At 46.4% G+C, this 15,673-nt stretch overlaps 1 protein-coding gene across 1 annotated transcript in view; it reads right to left on the reverse strand.

Moving 5' to 3' along the window:
• LOC144603164 (zinc-binding protein A33-like) overlaps window positions 1-15,673 on the reverse strand; it is a 111,052-nt gene that overhangs the window by 12,913 nt on the left and 82,466 nt on the right. The window contains exon 8 of the mRNA XM_078416332.1: window positions 9,067-9,089. Within this exon, the coding sequence (XP_078272458.1) occupies window positions 9,067-9,089 (23 nt within the window). The remainder of the gene's footprint in view (window positions 1-9,066; window positions 9,090-15,673) is intronic.

The raw sequence follows: 15,673 nt of genomic DNA on the forward strand, positions 1-15,673 counted from the left end.
AACACGCTGAAGTGGAAATGGCGAAGGGCATCAGGCTCCTTGTCGTAAATATCATCAACGATCTATGGTGGACCAACCACACTGCAGACACAGCCAAGACGCCGCACCAACACCTGTACTTCATCAGTGGACTGAGACAATTAGGCATGTCGCCAAACATGTGGCCAGGACAAGACAGTCTGAGCTATAGGCAGAGATTGAGTAGGTTGGGACTCTATTCCTTGGAGCGCAGGAGGATGAAGGGTAACTTTATAGAGCTGTATAAGGTCATGAGAGGAATAGATTGGGTGGACAGAGTCTCTTGCCTAGAGTAGGTGATTCGAGGACCAGACGACTTAGGTTTAAGGTGAAGGGGAAAGATTTAATAAGAACCTGAGTGGTAACTTTTTGGCACAATGGGTGGTGGATTTGTGAAACAAACTGCCAGAGGATGTGGTTGAGGCAGGGACTATCCCATCATTTAAGGAGCAGTTAGACAGGTACATGGATGGGCCAGGTTTGGAGGGATATGGACCAAAAGCTGGGACTAGTGTAGCTGGAACATGTTGGCTGCTGTCTCACTGTATCATTCTATTACTCTGGCAAACCTCCAAGATTCACCATAAAATGTGCACTGTCGGTTTGTGTCAAAGCTTGGTATGGGAAAAGAGTGCAAGAAATTTCACAGAATTGTGGATAAGGGCCAGACCAGACTCCATCTGCACTTATTTCTGTCTCGGAGAAGCAGACAACATAATCAAATACGTCCCACCCCGGCCATTCCCTTTTCTCCTTGCTCTTGTTGGGCAGAAGGTACAGAACCTTGGAAGGCCGCACTGCCAGTCTCAGGAGCAGCCTCCTCCCCTCTGTTGTCGGGCTTCTGAACGGTCTTTCCATCAGCTCGTCATTAGGGGTTGAAGGGTCTGTTCTTGTGCTGCACTGATTTGTGTCTTGTTTTCTCTGTTGCGTGGTAGTTGAAGGATATTTTTCTGACGAGAGAGAAGTTTACAGTGGACTTACTTTACCTTAGCATGGAAAGAGGCCCATCGATCAGCAATTCACTCCTTTTCTATAGAGATGCTGTCAGACCCGTTGAATTCCTGCAGCTTATTGTGTCTGTCGCAAATTCTGTTGTCCCATTTTCCCATCTACTCCGCCCACACTTGGGGCTTTTACAGAAGGCCAATAAACATACAAACCGGCATGTTCTTTGATTGTGGGAGGAAACCAGAACACCCGAAGGAAATCCACAAGGCCACAAGGAGAACGTGCAAACTTAGAACAGTCAGCAGCTGAGGTCAGGATCGAACCCGGGTCCCTGGCCTTGTGAGGCAGCGGCTCTTCCCGCTGCTCCACAGTACCTCAGAAATATTAAGCCTTCTCTTTCCACATACCCCATACTGCCGCCAAGGTTTTCTGTGTTTTTTCTTGGCAGTTTAAGGGCAGACTCACATTTCAGTCGCCCATTGAACTGGAAAAACTAAAATAAAATCCCAGATGCTGAAAATCTAAAATGAAGACAGACAGTAAGATGCAGGAAATACTCAGTAGGTTGGTTAGCGTATGTAGAGAAAGAAACGGAGTTAAAGACTCAGGCTGAACACAATTCGTCATCAGTATTAGATATGAAATGTAAGATCTGTTTCGCCTTGATGTGCTGCCTGACCTGCTGAGTATTTGGGGCAATTTTTGCTTCTATTCCACATTTTAAAGCCTCAACGTTTTAAGCCGTGCATTTGGTTTGGGTCGCAGGTGTGGTAACAGTTCACAAAAGTCACTTATTAAATCAGATTCCCGCTGTTTCTGCAATTGTCAAAGTTAATTCTGAAAGTTACAGCTGGTCTGTGGTCGCACCACGTGGCGTTGCTGCCATCTAGTGGCAGAACCAAGATGTGCAAACTGTCCTATTCCCGATTAACAGAACACGGGTTGGTGCAGAGATACAGCACGGAAACAGGCCTTTCGGCCCCCCGAATATAGACACAAAAAGCTGGAGTAGGTCAATAGACAATAGACAATAGGTGCAGGAGTAGGCCATTCAGCCCTTTGAGCCAGCACCGCCATTCAATGCGATCATGGCTGATCATTCTCAATCAGTAACCCGTTCCTGCCTTCTCCCCATACCCCCTCACTCCGCTATCCTTAAGAGCTCTATCCAGCTCTCTCTTGAAAGCATCCAACGAATTGGCCTCCACTTCCTTCTGAGGCAGAGAATTCCACACCTTCACCACTCTCTGACTGAAAAAGTTCTTCCTCATCTCCGTTCTAAATGGCCTACCCCTTATTCTTAAACTGTGGCCCCTTGTTCTGGACTCCCCCAACATTGGGAACATGTTTCCTGCCTCTAATGTGTCCAATCCCCTAATTATCTTATATGTTTCAATAAGATCCCCCCTCATCCTTCTAAATTCCAGTGTATACAAGTCCAATCGCTCCAGCCTTTCAACATACGACAGTCCCGCCATTCCGGGAATTAACCTAGTGAACCTACGCTGCACGCCCTCCATAGCAAGAATATCCTTCCTCAAATTTGGAGACCAAAACTGCACACAGTACTCCAAGTGCGGTCTCACCAGGGCCCGGTACAACTGTAGAAGGACATCTTTGCTCCTATACTCAACTCCTCTTGTTACGAAGGCCAACATTCCATTGGCTTTCTTCACTGCCTGCTGTACCTGCATGCTTCCTTTCATTGACTGATGCACTAGGACACCCAGATCTCGTTGAACTCCCCCTCCTCCTAACTTGACACCATTCAGATAATAATCTGCCTTTCTATTCTTACTTCCAAAGTGAATAACCTCACACTTATCTACATTAAACTGCATCTGCCATGTATCCGCCCACTCACACAACCTGTCCAAGTCACCCTGCAGCCTTATTGCATCTTCCTCACAATTCACACTACCCCCCAGCTTAGTATCATCTGCAAATTTGCTAATGGTACTTTTAATCCCTTCGTCTAAGTCATTAATGTATATCGTAAATAGCTGGGGTCCCAGCACCGAACCTTGCGGCACCCCACTGGTCACTGCCTGCCATTCAGAAAGGGACCCATTTATCCCCACTCTTTGCTTTCTGTCTGTCAACCAATTTTCTATCCATGTCAGTACCCTACCCCCAATACCATGTGCCCTAATTTTGCCCACTAATCTCCTATGTGGGACCTTGTCGAAGGCTTTCTGAAAGTCGAGGTACACCACATCCACTGACTCTCCCCTGTCAATTTTCCTAGTTACATCCTCAAAAAATTCCAGTAGATTTGTCAAGCATGATTTCCCCTTCGTAAATCCATGCTGACTGGGAATGATCCCGTTACTGCTATCCAAATGCTCAGCAATTTCGTCTTTTATAATTGACTCCAGCAACTTCCCCACCACTGATGTCAGACTAACTAGTCTATAATTACCCGTTTTCTCTCTCCCTCCTTTCTTAAAAAGTGGGATAACATTTGCTATCCTCCAATACACAGGAATTGATCCTGAATCTATAGAACATTGAAAAATGATCTCCAATGCTTCCACTATTTCTAGAGCCACCTCCTTAAGTACCCTGGGATGCAGACCATCAGGCCCTGGGGATTTATCAGCCTTCAGTCCCATCAGTCTACCCAAAACCATTTCCTGCCTAATGTGGATTTCCTTCAGTTCCTCCATCACCCTAGGTTCTCTGTCCCCTAGAACATTTGGGAGATTGTGTGTATCTTCCTCAGTGAAGACAGATCCAAAGTAACGGTTTAACTCGTCTGCCATTTCTTTGTTCCCCATAATAAATTCCCCTGCTTCTGTCTTCAAGGGACCCGCATTTGCCTTGAATATTTTTTTCCTCTTCACGTACATAAAAAAACTTTTGCTATCCTCCTTTATATTATTGGCTAGTTTACCCTCGTACCTCATCTTTTCTCCCCGTATTGCCTTTTTAGTTAACTTTTGTTGCACTTTAAAAGAGTCCCAATCCTCTGTCTTCCCACTTCTCTTTGCTATGTTATACTTCCTCTCCTTAATTTTTATGCTGTCCCTGACTTCCCTTGTCAGCCACAGGTGTCTCTTACTCCCCTTAGAGTCTTTCCACCTCTTTGGAATAAATTGATCCTGCAACCTCTGCATTATTCCCAGTAATACCTGCCATTGCTGTTTTACCGTCTTCCCTGCTAGGGCCTCCTTCCAGTCAATTTTGGCCAGCTCCCGCCTTATGCCTCTGTAATCCCCTTTACCATACTGTAATACTGACACTTCCGATTTTTCCTTCTGCCTTTCCATTTGCAGAGTAAAACTTATGTTGTGATCACTGCCTCCTAATGGCTCTTTTACCTCTAGTCCCCTTATCAGATCAGGATCATTACACAACCCTAAATCCAGAATTGCATTCTCCCTGGTAGGCTCCAGTACAAGCTGTTCTAAGAATCCATCTCGCAGGCACTCTACAAACTCTCTTTACTGGGGTCCATTTCCAACCTGATTTTCCCAGTCTACCTGCATGTTGAAATCTCCCATAACCAACGTAGCATTACATTTTTGACACGCCAATTTTATCTCCTGATTCAACTTGCACCCTATGTCGAGGCTACTGTTTGGGGGCCTATAGATAACTCCCATTAGGGTCTTTTTACCCTTACAATTTCTCATTTCTATCCATACTGATTCAACATCTCCTGATTCTATGTCACCCCTTGCAAGGGAATGAATATCATTCCTTACCATCAGAGCAACCCCACCCCCTCTGCCCACCTGTCTGTCTTTTCTATACGTTGTGTACCCCTGAATATTCAGTTCCCAGCCCTGGTCCTCTTGTAGCCATGTCTCAGTGATCCCTACAACATCATACTTGCCCATGACTAACTGAGCCTCAAGCTCATCCACTTTATTTTTTATACTACTCGCATTTAAGTACAACACTTTAACTTCTGTATTTACCTCCCCTCTCACATCGGTCACAATTGGCCCTGCCCTTAATTTCTTTTCCCCTCTAGAACTTCTGTTCCCATTCTTCCGAGAGTCTTTTGCAATATCTCCTGTATTCCCTTTTACCTCAACTTCATATTCACAATTTGTTAACCCCTCCCCCCCACTACTTAGGCTAAAGCCACAGGTGTCGCACTAGCAAACCTGCCTGCCATAATGTTTGTCCCCCTGCAGTTAAGATGTAACCCGTCCCTTTTGTACAAGTCACCCCTAGTCAGCGGGTCATGCAGCATCTCGGGTGAAAATGAAAAGGAGACGTTTCGGGTCGAGACCCTTCTTCAGATTGAGAGTCATGGGAAAGAGAAATGAGAGATATCGACGGTGACACAAAGATTTTGAACAAATGAAAGAGACGTAAACAAATAACGATGATAAAGGAAACAGGCCATTGTTGGCTGTGAGCTCGGAGAAAACGAGTTACAGGAAATGAAACTCACCAGGACGACAGTGAAACTAATACAACGACCAGGGTGGGGGAGGGACTGAATCCACGCCGACCATCGATCACCCGTTCACACCAGTTCTATGTTATCCCACTTTCTCATCCACTCTCTATACAACAGGGGCTACTTCACAGCGGCCAACTAACTTACAAACCCGCACGTCTTTGCGATGTGGGAGAAAACCGGAGCAACTAGAGGAAACAGAGATTAGCTTGGCATTGTACTGTTCCACGTTCTATGTGGGCCGAAGAGCCTGTTCCAGTTCTACATGGCCATCAACAACACCGAGAGACCCATTGTATCTCCCACTCCCAACATTTAGCTTTATTCTTCTCCCTTCAAGTAATTTCCGATTTCATTCCTCCCTCCTATTTACACCTCCCGAGTCAGACCTTTACCGCCCTCTTCCGCACGACATCAACACCAATTCATTCACTCTGATGTAACAGACCCGGAGCTCTTGGAAATCATTCTTCAGACCAAACAAGGGTCCCGACCCTGAAGCGTGGTCTGTCCATTTCCCTCCACAGCTGCTGCCTGGCCCACTGAGTTCATCCAGCACTTTGTTGGGGTTTTTTTTAACCCCCATTATATTTCAACAGATTTCTTGTATCTACCATTTCCAATATTCACTTTGCCTTCTCTCACTGGAGGGAATTTCCGATTTCATTCCGCCCTCCCATCTCCACCTGCCCCCCCCCCCCCCATACTCGCCTTTACGCCGCTGTTGAAGTCCGCACCAACACCGCTGGTGCCGCGTTGTGACTCGGGGCGAGTTTAGGACCCGCCGCCCGCGGCTGCTGCTGAACCCGCGGAGCCCGCGGGAAGAAAGATTGTTTCAATCTTTATATTTTCACAAAGGTGTTTCTGTTCCGATGACGGACGCGGTTAACGCGTTGAAATAAACGGATCGACAGCTCTGATTTCACTTGCTGTTTATTTCTCTCTTCCCACATTTACATTCCCCCTGGTTTTATTTCCGCGCTCACTGGGGTTTTACGACGCGGAATTTGGGGATTAAATGGGAGCCGTTCAGCGCCGACCTGTTGTCCACCGGGTTTCTGCCCCACAGCCTGAGCCCCGCTCCTCACGCCGGTCCCGGGACCCGACCCTTTTACACACCCGGAGCGGAACCGGAGCAGATTCTCAGCCAGTTTCCATCCCAAGTCCCGAAGAAAGGATAAAGTTTCTCCGTGAATTTATTCCCAGTGAAGGTGTGGAGATGGGACTTGGTGTCCGCGTCGTAAAATGAAACTGTTCCGGACTCGTAACTGAGATAAACTCCCACCCTCCCGGGGATGGGACGGGCGGGGAGACGGGATGGAGGGGAGGTGAATGCATCAAACCCGCCACCCCATCCCCGCGCGATGCTCCAGACTTCAGTCTCCGGGGTCAGTGTGTCCTGTCCCTTCCTCTCCACAGACTCTGCGGCGACTCCCAGACTCCAGCCCGCACTCCCCGCCACCTCCACCTCCCAGTATTGTCTCCCCGATGTCAATCCCTCCGATCCCAGCACACACGCCCTGTCTGTAAACCTCTTCCCGGTGTCAGGGAGACTCTTCCCGGTGTCTGGGAGACTCTTCCCGGTCCCGGACAGTCTCACCCTCTTCCGATCCTCAGACACCTCGAGCCCCGGACCCGCTGTTTCCACATCCAGGGTGACGGAGACTGGGGGGAGAAGCAGAGAATCAGAGAGTCCCCGGGGGTCGGGGGGAGACTCGGGCAGCGCGGCCCCGGGACCGGGGGAGAGGCCGCTCGGCCTCAGGCACAGGCGGGCGGACAACTGAAACCTTGCCCGGGGTTCCATCCCGACCACAGCGCGTGGACAACAGACATCTCCCCCGGATGTTTTATCCAGGGATGGAGAGGGGAATTTCGTGAGGTGGGGGAGGGTAGACGGGGAGGACGAGTGCGGAGAGTGAGACGGATTGCAAGATTGTGGTGGGGATGGGGGATGAAGCGGGTTATTCAGATATGGAGGCAGAGGATATTGAGGTGAGCGGTAATTTGAGGTTGTTAAAGAGGAGGTAGGTGTGTGGTGGCGTCATCGTGATCACAAGGAAAGGGGGCAGACACCAGGGGCCAGATGACCTGCTCCTGTGTTTTATTAAGTGGAGGGAAGGGTGGGTTTGTTAGTCAATTGGAGTGGGTGCAAAAGGATTACAACAACTTCATCAGGTCTGAAGGGTTGGGTGATCAGGTGAAGTTGGACAGTCAGAAGGCCATAATGTCATAAGTGAAAGTATTAGAATTAGGCCATTCGACCCATCAAGTCTACTCCACCATTCAATCATGGCTGATCTATCTCTCCCTCCTAACCCCATTCTTCTCCCCATAACCTGACACCTGTACTAATCAAGAATCCAGCTATATCTGCCTTAAAAATATTCACCGACTTGGCCTCCACAGCCTTCTGTGGCAATGAATTCCACAAATTCACCACCCTCTGATTAAAAACTTTTCCCCTTATCTCCTCCCTAAAAGTACATACTTTAATTCTGAGGCTATGACCTTTAGTCCTAGACTCTGTCACTAATGGAAACATCCTCTCCACATGCATTCTGTCCAAGCCTTTCACTATTCTGTACTTTTCAATGAGGTCCCCCCTCATTCTTCTAAACTCCGGTGAGTACAGGCCCAATGCCGACAAACGCTCATCATAGGTTAATCTATTCATTCCTGGAACAGACTATTCAGACTGGGACATTTTTTCTTGGGAGCCTGTCAGAGTGACATTATCAATGTGTATAAGATGCACAGACAAGGTGATTAGCCACAATACTTTACCCAAGGTCGGAGAGTCTAAACCTCGAGCACATCAGTTTAAGGTGAGAGTGGAAACAATAAAAAGGACCTGAGGAGCAGGTTTTTCAGTCAGTGGGTAGTGTAGATGTGGAATGATCTGACAGAGGAAGTGGTCGAGGCAGGTACAATTACAACAGTTCACAGAGAATTAGGTAGATATGTGGATAAGAAAGACTTGGAAGGATATGAGCCAGACTCGTGCAAGTGGTTGGGCAACTTGGTTGGCATGGTCGAGTCCAGTCAAAGGGCCTGTTGCTGTGTTCCAAATCTCTCTGACTCTGTGATGCTTCCCAGCAGATGAGCTTGGTGGGAGATCAAATCTTCAATTTCCGTAAAATACCTTTAATCATTGTATCTAAGTATTACTTAAAGATAGACACAATCGAAGGTAGACCCAAAATGCTGGAGTAACTCAGCGGGACAGGCAGCATCTCTGGAGAAAAGGAATGGCCGATGTTTCGGGTTGAGACCCTTCTTCAGATTGAAGAAGGGTCTCGACCCGAAACATCGCCCATTCCTTTTCTCCAGAGATGCCGCCTGCCGCTGATTTACTCCAGCATTTTATGTCTACCCTCGATTTAAATCCGCATCTGCAGTTCTTTCCTACATACATTACTTAAAGATGTCAGAAACAAGAACAATGGAAAAGGTATAAGCTTTACCATGCTTGAAGTCATCAGATGTTTCTTTAAATGCCGTGTTGAATGAAACAGGGCAATGAAACTTTTCAATCGGCAAGGCATCATCTACCACCGACAGTGGTTTGGCTTCATCATGAACCCTGTGAACATTTAACAGCTGTTTATCAACTGAGCATTAGAAATGTTTTGAACTGTTCCACAAAAACTTACAATGTTTCCGTCAAGAGCATGTCCTACCTTCGCTTGCGACCAGCTTCCTCCTGAAAGAAATAAAATACAAATCTCAATTGACTGAGATGTTACGTCCTCATCCAGACAGTGGGAATTTCTCCACATTTCTACAACAATAGACAATAGACAATAGACAATAGGTGCAGGAGTAGGTCATTCAGCCCTTCGAGCCAGCACCGCCATTCAATGCGATCATGGCTGATCACTCTCAATCAGTACCCCGTTCCTGCCTTCTCCCCATACCCCCTCACTCCGCTATCCTTAAGAGCTCTATCCAGCTCTCTCTTGAAAGCATCCAATGAACTGGCCTCCACTGCCTTCTGAGACAGAGAATTCCACACCTTCACCACTCTCTGACCGAAAAAGTTCTTCCTCATCTCCGTTCTAATTGGCCTACCCCTTATTCTTAAACTGTGGCCCCTTGTTCTGGACTCCCCCAACATTGGGAACATGTTTCCTGCCTCTAATGTGTCCAATCCCCTAATTATCTTATATGTTTCAATAAGATCCCCCCTCATCCTTCTAAATTCCAGTGTATACAAGCCCAATCGCTCCAGCCTTTCAACATACGACAGTCCCGCCATTCCGGGAATTAACCTAGTGAACCTACGCTGCACGCCCTCCATAGCAAGAATATCCTTCCTCAAATTTGGAGACCAAAACTGCACACAGTACTCCAGGTGCGGTCTCACCAGGGCCCGGTACAACTGTAGAAGGACCTCTTTGCTCCTATACTCAACTCCTCTTGTTACGAAGGCCAACATTCCATTGGCTTTCTTCACTGCCTGCTGTACCTGCATGCTTCCTTTCATTGACTGATGCACTAGGACACCCAGATCTCGTTGAACTCCCCCTCCTCCTAACTTGACACCATTCAGATAATAATCTGCCTTTCTATTCTTACTTCCAAAGTGAATAACCTCACACTTATCTACATTAAACTGCATCTGCCATGTATCCGCCCACTCACACAACCTGTCCAAGTCACCCTGCAGCCTTATTGCATCTTCCTCACAATTCACACTACCCCCCAGCTTAGTATCATCTGCAAATTTGCTAATGGTACTTTTAATCCCTTCGTCTAAGTCATTAATGTATATCGTAAATAGCTGGGGTCCCAGCACCGAACCTTGCGGTACCCCACTGGTCACTGCCTGCCATTCCGAAAGGGACCCATTTATCCCCACTCTTTGCTTTCTGTCTGTCAACCAATTTTCTATCCATGTCAGTACCCTACCCCCAATACCATGTGCCCTAATTTTGCCCACTAATCTCCTATGTGGGACCTTGTCGAAGACTTTCTGAAAGTCGAGGTACACCACATCCACTGACTCTCCCCTGTCAATTTTCCTAGTTACATCCTCAAAAAATTCCAGTAGATTTGTCAAGCATGATTTCCCCTTCGTAAATCCATGCTGACTCGGAATGATCCCGTTACTGCTATCCAAATGCTCAGCAATTTCGTCTTTTATAATTGACTCCAGCATCTTCCCCACCACTGATGTCAGACTAACTGGTCTATAGTTACCCGTTTTCTCTCTCCTTTCTTAAAAAGTGGGATTACATTTGCTATCCTCCAATCCACAGGAACTGATCCTGAATCTATAGAACATTGAAAAATGATCTCCAACCCTCTGATAATTCCCATTTTCCAACTCTTATCGCCGCAGCCATGCAGATAGAAAGCTGATATTGCCGTAGAGATGTATAACGATGGGGAAAAGCACAAGGAGTGTTCTTGAGAATTATGCCATAACTGAGAGGGTGGAGCTCAATGCAAAGACTGGGCAGGTCACGGGATTTTATCTGGAGAAGATGTCAGGAGTGATAAGATAGAATTTAAGTTTAGCAGTGGATTTAAATGGGGGGGGGGTGGGATGAAATATCTCTAATCGATGGGAGAGCAAAAATTAATGCTGAAACGTAACGTGGACTTCAATAAATACTGAAAGGAATGCAGTCATGAGAACATGGACCTCACTTGTATTGGAGGGACTGAAGCCAACAGCAGAGATAATTTAAGGGCAAGCGGGATAAACAAGTGAGCGCTCCTGGTATTCCAGGTATTGTTACCGGATGTGGTGAGTAGATGGGAGGGACATTGAGTTGAGCAGAAATCTTGACTGGAGAGGATGGGCCGAATGGCCTGTCTATGATGTAGAATGGGATGTCATTCTATGGTGAACAAAGGTGGGTAAAACAAACAGAGCAAATTCCCCCAAGGTGACCACCCACTGCTGATGGTGTCAAGTTAGGAACAGGGGACGTACAACGAGATCTGGGTGTCCTAGTGCATCAGTCACTGAACGGAAGCACGCAGGTACAGCAGGTAGTGAAGAAAGCCAATGGAATGTTGGCCTTCATAACAAGAGGAGTTGAGTATAGGAGCAAAGAGGTCCTTCTGCAGTTGTACAGGGCCCTAGTGAGACCGCACCTGGAGTACTGTGTGCAGTTTTGTTCTCCAAACTTAAGGAAGGATATTCTTGCTATTGAGGGCATGCAGCGTAGGTTTACTAGGTTAATTCCCGGAATGGCGGGACTATCATATGTTGAAAGACTGGAGCGACTAGGCTTGTATACACTGGAATTTAGAAGGATGAGAGGAGATCTTATCGAAATGTATATGATTATTAAGGAGTTGGACACGTTAGAGGCAGGAAACATGTTCCCAATGTTGGGGGAGTCCAGAACAAGGGGCCACAGTTTAAGAATAAGGGGTAGGCCATTTAGAACTGAGATCAGGAAAAACCTTTTCAGTCAGAGAGTTGTGAATCTGTGGAATTCTCTGCCTCAGAAGGCAGTGTCAAGTCAAGTCAAGTCAAATTTATTTGTCTCATACACATACACGATGTGCAGTGAAATGAAAGTGGCAGTGCCTGCGGATTGTGCACAAAAAAGAATTACAGTTACAGCATATAAATAAAGTTAATAAGTTACTATAGTGTAGACAAAAATTTAGTCTCTGGGGTTATAAAAGTTGACAGTCCTGATGGCCTGTGGGAAGAAACTCCGTGTCATCCTCTCCGTTTTCACAGCGTGACAGCGGAGGCGTTTGCCTGATCGTAGCATCTGGAACAGTCCGTTACTGGGGTGGCAGGGGTCCCTCATGATCTTGCTTGCTCTGGATCTGCACCTCCTGATGTATAGGTCCTGCAGGGGGACGAGTGTAGTTCCTATGGTGCGTTCTGCCGAACGCACTACTCTCTGCAGGGCCATCCTGTCCTGGGCAGAGCTGTTCCCAAACCAGACTGTAATGTTGCCGGACAGGATGCTCTCTACAGCCCCAGAGTAGAAGCAATGAAGGATCCTCAGAGACACTCTGAATTTCCTCAGTTGTCTAAGGTGGTAAAGGCGCTGCTTTGCCTTACCCACCAGTGCGGCAATGTGCGTTGCCCACGTCAGACCCTCTGTGATGCGGACTCCCAAGTATTTAAAACTGCTCACCCTATCTACAGTAGACCCATTTATCTCCAGTGGTGTGTACGTCCTTGGATGTTTAGCCCTTCTGAAGTCCACAATCAGCTCCTTCGTTTTAGTGACATTCAAGAGGAGGCTATTGTCCTGACACCAGAGTGCCAGATCAGCCACCTCCTCCCGGTAGGCCTTCTCATCGTTGATGGAGATCCGGCCCACCACCACAGTGTCATCAGCAAACTTGATGATGGAGTTTGAGCTGAACCTGCCCCACAGTCATGTGTGTACAGGGAGTATAGTAGGGGGCTAAGGACGCAGCCCTGGGGGGATCCTATGTTCAGGGTGAGGGAGCTAGATGTGTGTTCCCCCATCCTGACCACTTGGGGCCTGGCGGTGAAAAAGTCCAGGACCCAGGCACACAGAGGGGTGCTAAGCCCCAGTTACAGCAGCTTCTCAACCAGTCTGCTGGGGACTATTGTGTTGAATGCTGAACTAAAGTCAATGAACAGCATCCTCACATAGCCCCCCTGGTTGTCCAGATGAGAGAGCGGTGTGTAGAACCTGGGAGACCGGAGGCCAATTCTCTGAATGCATTCAAGAGAGAGCTAGATAGAGCTCTTAAGGATAGCAGAGACAGGGGGTATGGGGAGAAGGCAGGAACGGGGTACTGATTGAGAATGATCAGCCATGATCACATTGAATGTCGGTGCTGGCTCGAAGGGCCGAATGGCCTTTTCCTGCACCTATTTTCTATTGATATAGATGATCAATCTGCTGTGTGCACCACGTTCTAGATTTCAATGTTAACCCCCACAATGTGGTCATGGCTGATCTAGCCCAGGACTGAACGCCTCCGCTTTGTCCCATTCCCTTTGATTTCAGTTCCTCAAATTTTCAAAAATGTATCTTCCTCTGTTATAAATACGTCTAACAGGTTAAACCTCTCAGAGTCTGTGGGTTGGAGAATCCCAGAGATTTACTGCCCTCTGTCCATTCGTGTTCCTTAGGATCAGATATAGAATCAGCTGTCGTAGTTTTGAGCTCTACAGAATACAAACTCCTCTCTACATTCCGGCCAGGCAGTAGTGAGATCCCATAGATAATGTGGGAGGCCAATTAGTTTGGGAACAACAACAACTGGAACAGATGAAACATTTACCCAGTTCTCAATTACTGGTAAATGCAGCAATTATTTCAGAAAAGTCACCCACCATTTTGTGACTGCACTTTCACTTCACCAGACTGTAGTGTAACCCCTCACCTTCAGAAACACCACACTGTCCTTTTGATCCATCTGCTGCTGCAACTTACAGAGTTCCTCCTGAATGGAATTTAAATTCTCTTCAATTTCTCGAAGATTTTTCTCCATTACATTTAGAATCCTCTTCTCTTCCTCCCGGATATCTGCCAGTACACGCTGCTCTTTGTCAGTGAGAATCTGGTGCTGTTCAGCAAACTGGGATGTGATCTTGGACTGAAGGTTGTGTGACTGTTCCTGTGAAATGAAAGGTGAAGCTCAATATTTCATCAATATCTCAAAGTGTGGAGTCATGCATTTTTAGAGTAGGAATAAAGCATAGGTAAGTTTCCAGATGGGGTGAGAATCCAGAAAACGGAGGTGCAAATGGACCTGGGAGTGCTGGTGTTGGATTCCCAAAAGGTTAATCTGCAAGTCGAATCGATAGTAAGGAAAGCAAACTCTGTGCCAGCATTTATTTTAAGAGGGCTTGTACACAAAAACAGGGATGTAATGTTGAGGCTCCTTAAGGCGCTGGTAAGGCCGCATTTGTAATATTGTGAGCAATTTTGGGCACCATATCTTAGGAAAGATGTGCTGGCTCTAGAGAGAGTCCAGAGGAGGTTTACAAGAATGATCCCAGGAATGAGTACGTTAACCTATGATGATCGTTTGTCAGCACTGGGCCTGCACCCGCTGAAGTTTCGGAGAATGAGGGGGACCTAATTGAAACATACAGAATAGTGAAAGATTTGGATAGAATGGATGTGGAGAGGATATTTGCACTAATGGGAGAATCCAGGACTCAAAGTCAAAGTCTCGGAATTAAAGGACATTCTTTTAGGAAAATAGAAATTTCTTTAGTCAGAGGGTGGTGAATCTGTGGAATTGTTTGCCACAGAAGGCTATGGATATTTTTAAGGCAAAGATAGATAGATTCTTCATTAGTACAGGTGTCAGAGACTATGGGGAGAAGGCATGAGAATGTGGTCTGGAAGGAGAGATAGGTCAGCCAAGATTGAATGGTGCTGTAGATGTGATGGGCCAAATGGCCCCGTTTTACTCCCGTTCCTTATGACTTTAATTCCCTGCTGCCTATTCCTTTTCACGTACCCATTAATTCTCATTCATCCGCCCACCACCCACATTCGCAGGGATAAGTTACATTCACCGATTGACCATTGAACCAGCGTGTATTGGGGACCAAAAATACGAGAGGAGCAAGATAGACCACCCGATTCTAAAAACTGTAGGTCATGGGTAAATTTCAGCGCCATTTTAGTAAGCAGATTCTGTGTGCCAGACTGGGCTGTGTTTACAACTTTTCTTCGTATATAAAATGTTGGCAAACAATTATTTTTGTTCAACTTCCTGGATGCGTTGGTAGTTGACATCTATAACTATTTCTTGAAGAGTTGCTGCTCCGTGATCTTTAAAATTTGGATGTTACTGATTGAATATTTTCACTAGAGATCCACTCTTTCTGTATCAGGCCAATTGATCATATTTAATGAACTGTTCTTTGCTTTCTCTGTTAATTTTATTTTCACCTCCACGAGCTGTATCTCTTTTGGTTTAATTTAAAAAAGTCATGGAAGCAGAGATTAGGCATTTGCAAACAATAGAACTCTACTTTATCCACAATATAATTGAAAAGACATTTAACTTTATACTTAGAGCCAAGAAAATTTGAATTGGTGAATTGGTTAGTTAAAAATCCTTGATAGCCACTAAAATGATCGATGCTGCCTGATGTGGTACAGAAGCACGAAACCAATTCAAATTGACACAGTGGTGGAGTAAGTCACCGGGTCAGGCAGCATTTCTGGCGAAAAAGGATGGGTGATGTTTCATGTTGGGACCCTTCGTCAGAAAAGGGGAGGAAGGTAAAGAGCTGGTATAAATCAGGACATGATCATTCATTAATTATCTGTTATGCGAAACAGTGCAACCCTGTATATC

Source organism: Rhinoraja longicauda, chromosome 19 (assembly GCF_053455715.1).
Source record: "Rhinoraja longicauda isolate Sanriku21f chromosome 19, sRhiLon1.1, whole genome shotgun sequence".
In the NCBI taxonomy this organism is placed as follows: Eukaryota; Metazoa; Chordata; class Chondrichthyes; order Rajiformes; family Arhynchobatidae; genus Rhinoraja; species Rhinoraja longicauda.